We start from the raw sequence: 14,389 nt of genomic DNA, 5'->3' as shown, positions 1-14,389 counted from the left end.
AGCTAGATAGAGAACGGGTGACCGACAGCAGTGGTATAAGCACATGGATGAACACATCAACGCTAGCTTTCTCTACCTTTGACAAACACAAAGGTGTTCGGTTGTTCTGCGCACCATTCTGTTTTGTTTTGTGAAGAGCCGGCGCTGTATCCTAAAAGCTGTGACCCCAAACACTTATTTACATCTTGACATATCATTTTTTATTATTATTATTTTAAGTGTACTCTATATTTTACAGTAATATCCCCTCACGTTTGTATCCTTTAATAAGCCTTTTTGTCAATACACAAATAAAGGTTCTTCCGGTTTAAGCCCCATCCACTTCCGGTTTCTATCCGAATACAGATAACGATAATTTAGGGGGAAAACAGATTCAGATAATGGCATCTCTGCACACCCCTAACACACACACACACACTCACACACACACTTATCTGATCATATGAGCCTGGTGTTGCTAGGGTGATGAGTGATTGGCAGGTGGCTGGGGGTCCAGACTCTTATCACAGCTCCACAGGAAATTCGAATCTCAGATTAATCCACACAATTAGAAAGACATATTGCCAGGACAGCCTCCTCTTGCAATGTCAGAGATATAGTTTGATGGATTTGGCAGATTACCTTGGGTGGAGTGGTTTTTAATCCACTGGACCAACCGACTAAAATTTGAATTTCGGATTAGTCCATCAAGGTTGATAGTAAAGACTGAGTGTTCCCTTGCTAAGGCATTCAGACAAGATCTCTAAATTAACTAAAGCAATTAAATGAATTGGATTGTTATCAGTATGTCTCAACTTCCAAAAAATTGGGGTTTCCCCTTGATAATTCAGTCACAGTGTGAAATTATAATTAATCTGTTTGTGAGCATACAGATTATCATTCATACATTTTTATTCATTCATTCATTCATTCTGGAAACAGGGACAAAAATGGAGCCTGTGTATGATTCAAATTGAAATATTTTTTAGCAACAGAAGATTGCTTTTAAATCCCCCTGGATCTCTCCATTATTAGGAATTTTTCTGGGACATTCAGCAACGCAAATCATTACTAAAATTGAACAGCTCTCAGTTTGGCGTCGCTCTCCTCTGGAGGCGTGTTTGAGGGTGGCCAATCACAGGGAAACGGCAAGCTTGTTTCAAACACTCCAAGGGAAACAATCGTCCCATTGGAAAACCGTTACGCAGCAATTCCATCCTGTAATTGCATAATCTTGAATTCCGCCAATAAAGACCTCCTTACATGTCAGTTGGTATTCACAGCCATACTAGTGCGGATTGATGCACTAAAACTGCCAGACTATGGAGGCTTTGCTGATCTGATACAACAGTCTGTTGAGACACTTCTACTGTCCGACCTGCTGACACAGTCTGTTGGGACAGTTTTAGCAATGGTTACGCTAGTCAGGATAGTCCTTTTGGGCCAGTTGCAGTGGCGGCTGGGAAGCCCCCGCAGCCCCCGCAAGGCGGGGGGGGCCCCACGCCCTAAGGGCCCCGCCCTGCATATCAAAAATCAGACTAGGCCTATATAAAAAAATACAGATTAAAAAAAACAAGGAAAACACTTTGAGGGCGCTCATTTAGAGCCCCAAGTTTCAACTGCCAGGTAAAGGAATTCCGTAATGTAGGCAACGTAACAGATCTAAATAGGCTAAATAGTCTCAAAATCCCTGAATCTGGCAACAATGGCTTTTGCGTATCTTACGTGCCTTTTGGGCCATTACGCCTATTGAACGCGCACATTTAAAAAATGCTAATCATTAGGCTACGTTCTGCTAGATGACTGTAGAGACATGAGTAAAAGAAAATATGCACGCGGTGCTCAAAAGCGCAGCAATAAACTGTTGTCTGAATAAGTTCGAGCAAAACACCCGAAGATTACACACTCCAGCCAGAGAGGAATATTATCAACATCTCCAGACGAAACACTACCGCAGCCGCAGGTAGCTAGTAGCAGCACGTCTTCACCAGCAACCAACAAAAAATATACTTGCTTAGCCTACTTATTGGCAAGAATAAATGTTTTCCTTTCCTCCATTGATTGTGTGTTATTTCGACGATGCTATCCTTGGTGCTGAACTATCAGAAGGCTAGTGCTGTCTTTGGTTTTGAACAATGACAAATGTGTGGCGGCCTGCGGAAACTCTTCACATCGTGAACATTTGGGTCTTTCTGGGTATTATACATATTTGGAAACTACAAACTATCCTGAATACAAATATGTTTAAATCACTCAGATATCTTTATCACAACTGAAGTTACATACTTTTAAAGTTGACCTGTGTCAATAAAGTGATAACCGAGAAAATTGCATTCCACTCCGTTTCATTCTAATTCTGTGGCGAATATGGAAAGGAAATCCTTTTGTTCGTAATCACGTTGTGAATGTAAATGTCAGTTTAAGTATAGGCTACATTAATAACTTCTCAGCAAGTTATTTTTAAGTTTAACAGCCTGACTTCAATTGATCAGTTGTTTGGGGCTGCTGCAGCACTCAAAAGAGCAAGCAAACTGAGCATTTGATTTGAAATGGCTTGGAAATCTTGCTAGCTGACATGTCCAAAAAACGTTGAAATTAACAGTTTTTCAGAAGCTATACTTTTTGTACATTACAATGAAGTTTAGGGTGTTAACTATAGAAAACATCAAAAATCTAAATTTTGACAGAAAACAATTTTCGATCTTTTATGGCTTATAGCCAGCAATGACCGCGCGGCCGCGACATCCGACGGGTTTCCGCAGGATGCCACACAAATAGGCTGCTATTGTGCTTTTGTTATTTTTAAACTTTTTTATTTCTCTCACATTGGTGAATATAGGCTATATTTAAAGGTAGACAGCAATGTATAAGATAGGATGGAGATACATTTTGAGTGGATTTAGGGGAGGGGCCTCGAGCTCCAACTTTGCGGGGGGGCCTCTGCAAAGTCCCGGCCGCCACTGGCCAGTTGTAGCATGGTTAGACTAGCCACAACAGTCCTTTTGGGCCAGTTCTGTCAAGGTCAGACCATGCAAGCCTGTGCCTGGGGGCTATGTGGAGACACGCTGTCTGTGTGAGCTCTGCCGAGCTGGAGGGCTGCAGGGGGAGTCGGCAAGCTGCTCAGGTCGGCGCTCCCCTCAGCTGCCGCTGCTCCTCGGTGCAGCGTGGCGTCTGGTGCTTCTCCACACGGCTTCAGGAGCGACGGTCGTCTGGTCTCCCGCTGGAGAGACCCCCCATCCTGTCATACCTAGCAAGACGAGCAGGAGAGAACCTGAGCGAGAGCTTTTCGGGGAGAGCTAGAATAGAACAGCTCCAACGTACAGCAACTGGTGCATTTGAAGACCTCTCATAGAATCTTTTTTTTGTTTATTTCATACACTGATTTTGTTGGTAATTGACTCTCAAGAGATCAACACCAGCGAACATGTCTAGAATCACTGCGTGAATGTGAATGTTGCACAGTGGTGTGTGCTATTACGAGAATAATAATGTAACAATGTATTCGTTTATTAGACACTTTAATCCAAAGCAATGTACAGGGGAGATTTGGACCTGGGTCCCTCGATCAAATGCTCTAACCACTGAGCTACAGCTGACAACATAACTGTTAGCCTACATCGTGAGCAGTGACACAACGGCCATCCTTCATGTTTGTGTGCAGGAGCCACCTGGACCGGTCCGCCCTTAGAGAGGTCGCCACGGCAACGTTGGAGCACAGGGGACACCCGTGGGGACCTACGGCCAAGTCAGTCTGTAAAACGGCTCCGAGCCATCGCTTCGTCCTATCCACGGGCACCGTAAGTGTTCCAGAAAGCTCCGAGACGAAGTACAGACTCACAGTTACTGCTCTGATGATGTGGCCGTGTAGAACTGCTGACCTGATCTCCAGCCATGAATTCAGAGGCAAGGTTCTGGTCATTAGCATTAGATATTTGGATACGGACCTAAAGGTTTGGGACATGAATCCCTGTAATACATTTTTTTCAATTCTTTTTTTTATATTATTGGTGATACGATGAGTAGATGAAGCCTGACATTCTCAAATATTCTTTGGGCATACAGTATACAGTACCACATATTTGTAGTCAATGGCTTCTCTCTTTTGATAATTTTTGTTAGAGGTTGGGTTGCTCCGGAACAAATTAATTTTCCATGGCCTGTGTCCAGGAGTAGAAAGAATAATGAATCTCCCATTCAGTAGCAGTGTCATCTGTTTCTTGTTTTTCTGTTTGATCTAACACCATCATGCAGGGTAGTGCTTAGCAACAATGATGGCCTGGGTATTTCCTGTTGATAGGCTGCTAATGATGACGTGTGTACGACATGTTAGGAAACTTTTCTTTCTTTTTTGGGTCAATACTAATGAGGCATGGATTAGAAACATCATCATGGCTGCAGGCAAAACATTTTTTGTTGTTGTTATTTCTATTGAAATAAAGTATTTCATTCTATTTGCACTAAATCACTATCACTTACTCTACTACCCTAGGGTAGTACCCTACCCTACTTGTCACTTACACTCGTAGCACATCAATACAAAATAATATATACATTGTACCTCTCAATGACAATGTAGTCACACTTTCTTTGCAATACTTTTTGAATTACTTTGTCCCTCTTTTTAATGAGAAAACAGACCAGCTATGTCCACTAACTAATTCTCTCACGCTCACCAATGCATGAAAAACATTTAATTTCTCTCCAGCAATCATTAAATTATGCTAATTACATCCACAGATGTTTTTAATCACACAACACAGGGTTTGTAATTGAAAAATGGAAGGCTAAGCTATATGTTAAAGCTATTCAGAAAACCTGACCCCTTCTCTGAGAGGAATCTATGTAATATATGGGTACCTAGAAGTGGCAATGTATCTGAAATAACACTTATCTATGATTATAATGCTTATTTTCATGGGTTTTGATTTAATTGACAATTAATTAAAGTGAGTTAGTCCTTCAGAGACAGTGACATTGTTAATGAATCATTGATTAAGGCAAATTATGTCCTTGAAATGCAAGGCCATTTTAAAAAGTAAACATTCCATTATTTCAGAGAAGGCTGGATTACTCCAGTATGTTTGATTCAGTATTTCTTTCCAGTCAACCCATACAGGAACAGGTGGGTATGACATCATTTGGACACAAATGAACAAATACAATGAACATGTTTTTTTGTTTTGTTTTTACCAAACAAGTCTTCAGTTCCTACATTTGTCCATTTACAGTAGGTAGTGCTGCCAGTGAGATATGTTGTTTATGAAGTAAACCCTATGTCCTCTGAATGTTAAAGAGAGGCTGTTTAAAAATATGAAACAAATTATACAAGTACTTGCGTAGACTAGTAGCTCTCTCAAGTACAGATGACCTCAGGTGTCCTCCCTGTCCTTTAAAAACCTAAACCCAGAAGAAGAAAGGGAAGTGACTGACCAGTCCCCTCAGGTCTGGATCAGACTTCTCCTTGGGTCTCTCCGTTTGGGACTTGGTCTGGCGCTGCAGACTGTGTAACCTTGAAGTGGCCGAGTGATTACTCTGCGATCAATAGATAGAGAGATCACAATCTATGTGGGACCAATCTATAGGCTGAAAAGGTTACCGGCTCAGGTGACTAGCTTCCTGCCCCTTAGGAATACATTAAGACGAGCACCATTACGGAACAACATGCCACTCAAATTCTAACTGGCTCTGGGTTTGAAGAGAGGGATACTGTCTTTATCTTGCCATTTACGACTCTAATGATGCCCTTATGTTGCCCGCTCTTCCCTTTTCTTACACCTACCTACTTAAGGAGGAAATCTTGATTGGTAAGTCGATGCTATCCCCAGACTGAGGGATTTACTGTAGGTCGCTGCAGGGTCATTTGTTTTCTTCCTGCAGGGCAAAAGCACAGTGATCTGTCACATAATGAGGGCTTTCTGTACAGTAGTTAAACTGATGGGATATCTCTGTCTGAAATTCTTTTCATCTTTTTTTTTTTTTTTTACATAATACCCATTTTGTGATGTTTTTTCAGTGTTCTTTACGAGAGGCTTTTTTAATAGGGCTATTGTTTTATCTCTGTTTCCTCTTTCTCCCACTCGAATTAGAGCCGTTGGTAGTTGAAGTCACATAGTTTCTATTTCAGTTATTTTAGCTTTTTGTTGTTCCTTTCTTATGTTTGTTTTCGTTCAAAGTTAATAAACGGAAAACCTTGAGTTTCTTTTAATTTAGTTGATATTATAATTCTTTTAACCTTATTTGCATGCTATGAATTTGCATGAAGTCTTAATCTTTCAGAGTTTTTGGCCCAAAGCAACAAAACAAAAAACTATTTCTTCTCTGTGTTTTGAAGGTAAATGTGTGCCTTTGTAGAATATTCACAGTGCATCAAACAGGTAGCAGTCTGAAGTCACCAAAAACTTCTGTGGATCTAAAACAACTCTGTCTTACTGTCTGTTTACAGTCTTTACCAGCAAAACCTGGAGTCAAGACTTTAAACGCAAAAGGGATTCACCATCACACTTTACCACCTCCGAGCAAAGGACCACAGGATTACGATTCTGGGAATGACACGTCTTCACCGCCATCGACTAAAACCGGTGTTTCACGGGTAAATGGCACCGGCGACAAAAGGATCCTGTGCCCAGCACTGGCCTCTCTGGAGAAGCAGAAGTTCCCAGAGGGAGATAATGCATCCGACTCAGGAAACTCTGTGACCAGCTATGCTTCCCTGTGCAAAACTCTTCGCGTGGAAGGTGGTTTGGTCTCCTTTATTCTCAACAGGAACTGCAAGAGGTGAGCTTTGGTGGAGACGACAGGCATCACCTTCAATTTTTCCCTCGGTGTCTTCCCCTCTTCCCTCCCTTCCTTCATTAAAACAGCTGCCGTGTGTGAGCCAAGGAGAAACGTGCGATTGTAAGTCCAACTAAGGGCCTGCTGGGTGGCTGTGTTCTTTCAGCAGCGAGCCGATGACCCCCAGATGCGGGGCGACGGTGGCGGTGAGAACACAGCAGAACGCCGTCTCCCCGGCGAGGGCGGACGCCTCTTCGCCAAGGCGGACACGGGGGCGCTCGTCCAGCAGCAGGAGCAGGAGCCGGTCCTCGGGGAGATCCAGGCGCTCCGGACGCCGCTACTCCCGGAGCCGGTCGCCGTCCTCTGCCAGGTCAGTTCCCTCAGGCGCGAACGCTGAGTCGCCTCAAGGACCAGCGTGATTCGGCCCGGCTGTGTAGGGCTTCGCTGAGGTCATTGTCTCTCTGCTGTCTCCAGGTCGTACTCGCGCTCTGTGAGTTACTCGGGCAGTGTGAGGAGGCGAGGGAGTGTGGGCAGTGGCCGCTCCAGTAGAAGCTACTCCACATACAGTCCAGACAGGTAGGATACTGCCGTGAGGAGAGGTGATGAATTTAGCGGAATTTCATTTCACTCGATTTTCCGCCTTTTAAGCTAACGCCTCAAATCATTCCTGGACTATGCAGGTCATGTCATTTGATCCGACCACACTTTATCAGTGGGATTTTGACATTTCCGTTCCTCTGACATCTCCATGTTCTGGTTTTACTGTTCAAACATGAAATGACAAGGGCGGTCCTACCGTACTTTGGAGTCCTCTATCGACATTTACAGCCAGCTGGTAAAAGCTTCTAAATGATTGTTCTTGTAGCAGAGTCAGAGAGCAGAGGAGGCGCAGCAGCTCCCGGGAGAGGGACGGAAAGAGCAGCCGGAAGAGTACCAGAAAGAGGCACAGACGCAAGTCCTACTCTCCCATGAGGAAACGGAGGAGAGATTCTCCCAGCCACCTGGAAGCCCGTCGCATAACCAGGTACACGGCTCTGACCTTCACAGGTCACCAACAACACCATCATCCTTCTTAACACGTCAACGAACGCCAACATACGTTAGACAGGGAGCCCAATCCGAGTGAGAGAGGACACAGAGTGACGTTTACAGAATGAATCTCTCTGACCCCTCTCTATGTTCGCGTCCGACCGCTTATCCGCAGCGCGAGGAAGAGGCCCATCCCTTACTTCCGCCCCAGTCCCTCATCCAGCAGTCGCTCCGGCAGCTTGTCGTTGTGGAGCAGCCTCTTCACCCGGAGCCCAAGCCGGGGTCGCAGCCTCAGCCGGGGCCGCAGCGACTCCAGCTACCGGAGCTACAGCCGCAGCTCGTCCTGGAACTCCATATTTGGCGGGCGGAGCAGGAGCCGGAGCCGATGTCGTAGCTACGTCTCGTTGGACGAACCCGGCAAGGCCCGACGCTGAGCGTTCGGCTGGCTGGGGCTACGGGAGGAGGCTGAGTCCGTGTTCCTGGTTCCCTGTGTCAGCAGGAGGCCGGGGGAGGTTAGGGTCCGCCAGTGTGCCTAGGCCCTGGGAGAGGGTGGGGGAGGCTGGGCCTGGGTTTCCCTGGGAGAGGGTTCATTTGAGGCGATGTTGTCCACAGTCTCAACAGGGACCATCGTGGGGGAAAGATGTCATGTTATTTTTGTTTTGGTGTTTGTTGTGTGTCTCCCAGCCTTTTCCATCGCAATGGCTAAGACTGTTCCTACTCGTGACTCTCCTTGTGATCCAGTCCTAGAATAAAGCCAACCAGGGCATTGTTTTCAGCCTCAAGGTACATTTAGTGCAATGTAATGTCCAAGCTCTACCCTGGGATGTACACCAAAGCTTCACTGGGGATCATTGTAGTGATGGAGTCAGAGAGACGTTTTTCAGGAATTTGCCAGAAACTATAAATTTTTTCTGATGTCTGTGCTTCAGAAAAGGTAGAGAGCAAACATGCTTCCTCTGAAAAATAGAGGGAGGCAGTAAAGTTGACGGCAAACAAACTGCCTGTCAGCTCAAATGCCAGATTTATTTGTCCTCTGATCAAGTGAAAAACAATTGAAATGTCATGTCGGAGAATATGATGGAAAACAACCTAAATACCATACACGGCTGAGAAAGTGGCTGTTGATGGAAAGATCCTAGAAAATATCACAGAAGAGTAGGGTGTTTTTCGACACAGCCTCCAACTAGGACAATGTGGATAGGATTTCTTTAAAGAGGTCTTTAAAAAGATCTTATAGCAGTAATGTACGTTTCTTCATCATTTATATATTTAGCTCATTGTTGATTCGTCTGTCCATCTATGTATTTGTGTGCATTCTATTTATTTAAATCCTTTGACTTGAAGAGGTTGAAAGGGGTGTCCATCACTGGTTAATTATTCTGTGGTCTGAAAAGCATTGATGTGTTTGTTATTTGAGCAGAGCCAAACTTGTACCTCATGTGTCGTATGTATTCGTTTGGCCCATTGAAGGTCAGTTTGTGAAACGCACAGTTTGATGCATATTTATCATGTGTTTAATATTTATACACTTGTGTTTGCTCCAGTTGAATCGCTTTGTTTCTATGCAACACCATTGTATTGTTTTATGTCAATATTATGAGTCTGCTGTAATGTATGCATCCATCAGGGCAAAATATCTCAACTAATTACAATCAAACTCAACTAAATACAATCAAACTCAAATAAAGAGACATTCACAATGACATTCAAGTCACCATGGAACCCCATTAACAGCACAGTCACCTGCAGGTTCAGTCAGGTTCCCATTGGCTTCTCCTCTCTGTTCAGAGACTGGCTGAAACATCAGTTTCTGTTAGGGAGTTCTACTGAAGGTTCCCTCAGTAGAAAAGAAATATGGACAGGAAGGACACAGAAGACACTGTAAGACACTGGGTGGTATATTACAAGATGAGGTGATCAGAGCTAAAGAACAACTTGAAATGTTATTTGAATATTCTATGCATCAGTTTGCTATGTATTGACGGTCCTATTTATTTATTTATTGTCAAATTTCACCTTGTGTTCTAAGCATGAGGATCTGCTCTATTTGCATTGTACATAGATTGAGATGAGTTCCCTCAGTGTGCACTGATCACATGTCCAAGGGTTATGAAAAAGGGACTTAAGGACACAACTGATGTATGAAATACCTTCTCCCAATACCCCAAAGTCATTATGTAAACTGTGCAAATGAATATGAATTAGGCTACTGTGCTGTAAATAGGCATTTGACCTGTGTATGCTCGTCATAAGAGGGGTGTGATTTCGTCTATTTCATTTAGAAATATGTGAAATGGTTTGCTTTAACTGCACTGGTATGAATTCCTGTGATGAACAAGGCCTCCTTGCCATCAACGTTGCATCTCTATTTTTTTGTTTACCGGATCAATTATGGTATAGAAACTGAGAGTGAAGCTTAAAATCTCTGACCGTGTTGTGTTTTGAAGGTTTGTCGCTAGGGGCAAAGCAATAGAGATATGTGTAGGTGTTTAATGAGGCATATGCTCTCGTTTCCATGCGAACGGACAGCCATTGAAGCCAATCAGACGTCACCGTGAAAGTGTTTGCTTGACATCCTGTAATCATGTTTCACTTGACGTGTCCCAACCATGATCCTGTAAAATAAATGTGTCCTCCATATTGTGTCTGGAAACTATGTAACTAAGAATAAAAATGAATATTAAAATCCAAGTTTATTCGACCACTTTGAATTTGAAATATAAAAAGTTATAAAGTATATATATATATATATATAAAGTTTATAGGTTTAGTTGATAGGTTTAGGCCTACTGTAGGCCTATATTGCGAATGGTAGATGCATGCGATGTAGTTTATTAGTTGTGAACCCCCGCTGTTCACACTGACTGAGCATATGGGTTGCGAACTTGAATCATTATTGTTTTATATGTGTGGTGACATCAGTGTGCTATAAAGTAATGCGTTACCGTGTCTTCTATTAAAAAGCTATGAGTCACAGTGGGAAGTGGTTTCAACACACATTGCTGTGCTGAATGACTGACACCGAGTTGAAGACTAAACTTGGAAAAGTTGGGAGGGTCTTCACTTGTCAGCTGCTGTGCCTAGTTGAGTCCCGATGCACCTCGCACTTTCTGGACATTGTTCCGTGGCCCTCCGACTGTAGCAAGTTGCTGAGAGTCGTATATAACACACGACCGTCGGATTAAGGTCAGTTCGTTTTTGTGACAAAGGGTTTTCAAAAGTCTTCATCCTTGAGCCAGAAGATCTGATGTGGTGATTTGGTGCGTAACGGTTATGAGCCCGGAACAGGAAGGAAACAGATATAAGTTATAACCTATTTCAGGAAATAACAGATTTAGGATTTTATTTCTTGTCCCGAAGAACTTGGACAACGACATAACTTCGCCAGTGTAGCCTATAACGTTTACCGTAACTTCTAGGCTTTTGGTGTGCGGGACAGTTGAACATGGCTGACGGAGATTTCTACACCATGGGAAGTCGGCAGAGGGTACCAAGAGATCCGTTCAGAGAGCCATCTCTCGCGTCTCGGTTTATGGAGGATGACTTTGGACTGCCACCTTTCCCCGACGAGCTGTCTATGGACTGGCCGGAGTGGACTCGTCCCACGCGCCTCAGCTCGCGCCTCAGCACGCCTTTCTCAGGCAGTTTACGGTCCGGCTTTCCCACGCGCTTATCCACTGGCGCGTCTCCTGTGTACAGCACCAGATACAGCGAGTCCCCCAGAAGTTCTCCAACGTTGACCCCGGGCGAGCCCTGGAAAGTTTGCGTTAACGTTCACAGCTTCAAACCAGAGGAACTTAACGTCAAAACTAAGGAAGGTTTTGTAGAGGTATCAGGTGAGAAAGTCCCTTTGTTGACAACTTGAAAGGCCACAATCCAGCTACCTAAATTGGCCTAATATAATGCATGACATAATCTTAACACCTTTCCATTAGAAAATGTAATCTACAGTGTAAGCCTACTGATAAGTCTGAGAATCAGTTTATTACAGGCATCCAAGATAAAAGTATCAATAGAAACATGTTTTGAGTCAGTATAATTCCAGTTATATTTTCTGTAGGCCTATGGTTGAAATCCGTTCCATGACTTGCAGATGGCCTGCTCAAGCCTCCACACCTGTTCAACTTATATGGAAATAAGGACCTTGACGATGTCTTTGTTGACAATAAGTCAATCTATTATTAAATTAAGCACTGGACCGAATGTTCTGGAACGATCCTTCCTCTTCCTCTCTTTAGCTTAAAAAGTACGGATTTAATTTGAGCAAATGGCAGGAGAATGTGAATTCTATAGATGTACCGGAGGTTTCGCAGAATAAGGCACGCTTCTGTTGGCTCAGTCACAGGTTTTTTTTTTATACATTGTCGGTATGCCAGTTGGGTCATCCAGTCAGTGGCCTGCCACAGTGACTTGACCTCGTTCTAAAACCGTGCCTGAGTGAGTTGTCCACGTGAAGAGCCCAGAGCCTGGGACTTCAACCCAATCTTACTGTTTTAGTATGAAATAACCACAGCCTTCATTTCCTACCTCGTCAACTCTTCTTGAACAAAGTGCCCAAACTTCTGTCCTTGGAACAACTTTTTAATGAGTGTGGGGCTATGCTGTATCCAGCATTCAGAGACAAATGTTCTTTGACAGCTGCTGTGTTGGGAGGAGTGTGTGTTACTGGGGGAGTTTGGAATGTGGTGTGGAGTCTGTGAGGGAGGGAGAGGCTGGGCTGCTAGATATCTGTTAGTATTCTCTAGCTAGCTCTTAGTATTCTCTCTACAGTAGGTAGCTGTTAACACTTTCTGCTCAGGGCCTAGCAGCTAACTAGCTGTTAGCATTGTTTCGTAGACTAGTGGCTAACCAACCTGGGAACCAGACCAATCTGCCAGCTCATGTTTTATTTGCTCTGGCAGATGGGTCTGGCCACCCTCCCATTCAAACCGATCCCCTCTTCGTCCAGAGTCTGGTCAGGCCAATCACAACCGTCCATCTGATATGGGGTGGTTTTAATGACTCTACAGAAGGACGCCGTTGAAGCGTTTTCATAAACAACCAAGATGACGTTTTGTAGCTCGGACTGGTTGAATCCAATCCATCCAATTGCGTCCAGAGCTGAAAGGTTCCAGTCCAGACCCATTTGCAAGCGCGCTAGCCGAGACTTGCGGCTGACTAGCTGTTAGTACGCTCTCTTCGGTCTAGCTAGCGAGCTGTTACTATGCTATCCTCAGGGTTAGCAGGCTAGTGATCCAGCCCAGTCTGGCACTTTCCACAGGTGAAGACGTCAGTGGACCGGGGTGGTTTGCTCCAAGGGTGGGGGGAGGTGGCAACACTGACATTTAGCAGCAGCAGCTGCAGGAGAGAACTCATAAACAGCAATGGGATGTTATGAGGCCTTAGTTCTTCACCCTGGGGAGGGGAGGAGGTCTGGTTTCCAAATTGCTCTGCCTGGCTTTACCCCAGTCAGAATCCTCTGCGATTGTAAGTGAGTCACCTCTTCTGGGATGGAGGGAAGGGGTGTCTTTCATCATTCTCTTCCTTCGTCATCAGACTCCAGAATGTGCTGGAACACCCCAGAGCCATCATTTCAAGGCTTTATGCTGTCATGGAAGTCTTAATGAGCAGCAATCTGCCTCTGATCATTTGTTTGGCTATCGATAAATCATGATCACGACTCTCAAATGTCCAAACTGACAGGACTGAAGTCTTGTAAATATGGAATCTCCTGTGTTTCGACTCTGTTGTGGATGGAGCCAAATGTTTAATTGTTTAATTATTGTTGACCTCACCATGGCTGTGCCCATAGGGAATGGGATCATTTGAGAAGGTCGTCGAACTGTGTTGATGAACATGTGTGCTGCTGTCTTCCACAGGGAAACACGAGGAGAAGCAGGATGAGGGAGGCATAGTGACCAAGAACTTCACAAAGAAGATACAGTGAGTATTCATCTCCTCACAGACCAAGAATAGGTGGTCAACACTGGCTCTCTCACGACACCTTAATATAGTTTAACTTCTTTTAGTTTACATTTACTGGAATTCAACCATCGATTATCATTATGCTCAAACTTGATTGGTAAATATAACCATGATTGATAGTTCAAGGTACAAAAAAGTTACTTGGTCCGTTTGTGTTGCAGTTGAGGAAGAGAACATTTTTGTCGTGACGATACTCTCTCACCCACCTAATTACTCTTGTTCGCTAAACAACACTGTCCTGTCATGACTGCATAAAATGGCCGCTCACAACAACACAGGGCATAGGAGGTTTCTATGGCTGTCTGGCATCTATAATTAGACTGTTGGAAACTTCAAACTGAAGTGTTAACCGGCAGCCCAGGACACTGCCTTTCTGCCGTGTCACTTCAGCGGTATTCATTTCCTGCTCGCTAATTAATAAGCAGCTGGGCTGTGCTTGCACGACTCTTCATATCACAATCCCTTTAATTGGGAGCCCCTTGAATACAGTCTGGGCTCCAGCTATGCAAAAAACCCTAACATGGGACAGATAGGATGGGGGACTGGTTTATAAATAACTGTCCTCAATACACAAATCCTCTGGCTGAACACTCAGAGGAGAAACATTCCTTCTCTGCCTTATGTATATGCATGACATACCGGCACC

The 14,389-nt window shown here is 44.1% G+C and overlaps 2 protein-coding genes across 6 annotated transcripts in view; both read left to right on the top strand.

Annotated features, from left to right (window-relative positions):
• The window catches only part of srrm4 (serine/arginine repetitive matrix 4), a 50,470-nt gene extending 39,994 nt beyond the window's left edge, over positions 1-10,476 (top strand). For 2 of the 4 annotated variants that reach the window (XM_062451442.1, XM_062451439.1), the window contains 6 exons: positions 3,641-3,776; positions 6,422-6,753; positions 6,917-7,120; positions 7,225-7,326; positions 7,616-7,774; positions 7,955-10,476. In XM_062451442.1, coding sequence (XP_062307426.1) covers positions 3,641-3,776; positions 6,422-6,753; positions 6,917-7,120; positions 7,225-7,326; positions 7,616-7,774; positions 7,955-8,213 — 1,192 coding nt within the window. In that variant the 3' untranslated portion in view covers positions 8,214-10,476. The remainder of the gene's footprint in view (positions 1-3,640; positions 3,777-6,421; positions 6,754-6,916; positions 7,121-7,224; positions 7,327-7,615; positions 7,775-7,954) is intronic. The other 2 variants (XM_062451440.1, XM_062451441.1) reach the window with 2 other exon arrangements.
• Positions 10,477-10,801: 325 nt separating this feature from the next.
• hspb8 (heat shock protein b8) lies at positions 10,802-13,831 on the top strand. 2 transcript variants are annotated; one of them, XM_062451444.1, is made up of 3 exons: positions 10,802-10,965; positions 11,199-11,615; positions 13,638-13,831. In XM_062451444.1, the coding sequence occupies exons 2-3, from the start codon at positions 11,225-11,227 to the stop codon at positions 13,703-13,705; spliced, it is 459 nt and encodes a 152-aa protein (XP_062307428.1). In that variant the 5' UTR covers positions 10,802-10,965; positions 11,199-11,224; the 3' UTR covers positions 13,706-13,831. The 2 variants fall into 2 exon arrangements, with proteins under 2 accessions (XP_062307428.1, XP_062307427.1); XM_062451443.1 differs by having other exon boundaries at positions 10,804-11,615; positions 13,638-13,829.
• The last annotated feature ends 558 nt before the right edge of the window (positions 13,832-14,389 follow it).

Source organism: Osmerus eperlanus, chromosome 25, assembly GCF_963692335.1.
Source record: "Osmerus eperlanus chromosome 25, fOsmEpe2.1, whole genome shotgun sequence".
Classification (NCBI taxonomy): domain Eukaryota; kingdom Metazoa; phylum Chordata; class Actinopteri; order Osmeriformes; family Osmeridae; genus Osmerus; species Osmerus eperlanus.
The sequence above is the reverse complement of the archived record's forward strand: the minus strand, read 5'-3'. Positions and strand labels throughout refer to the sequence as shown.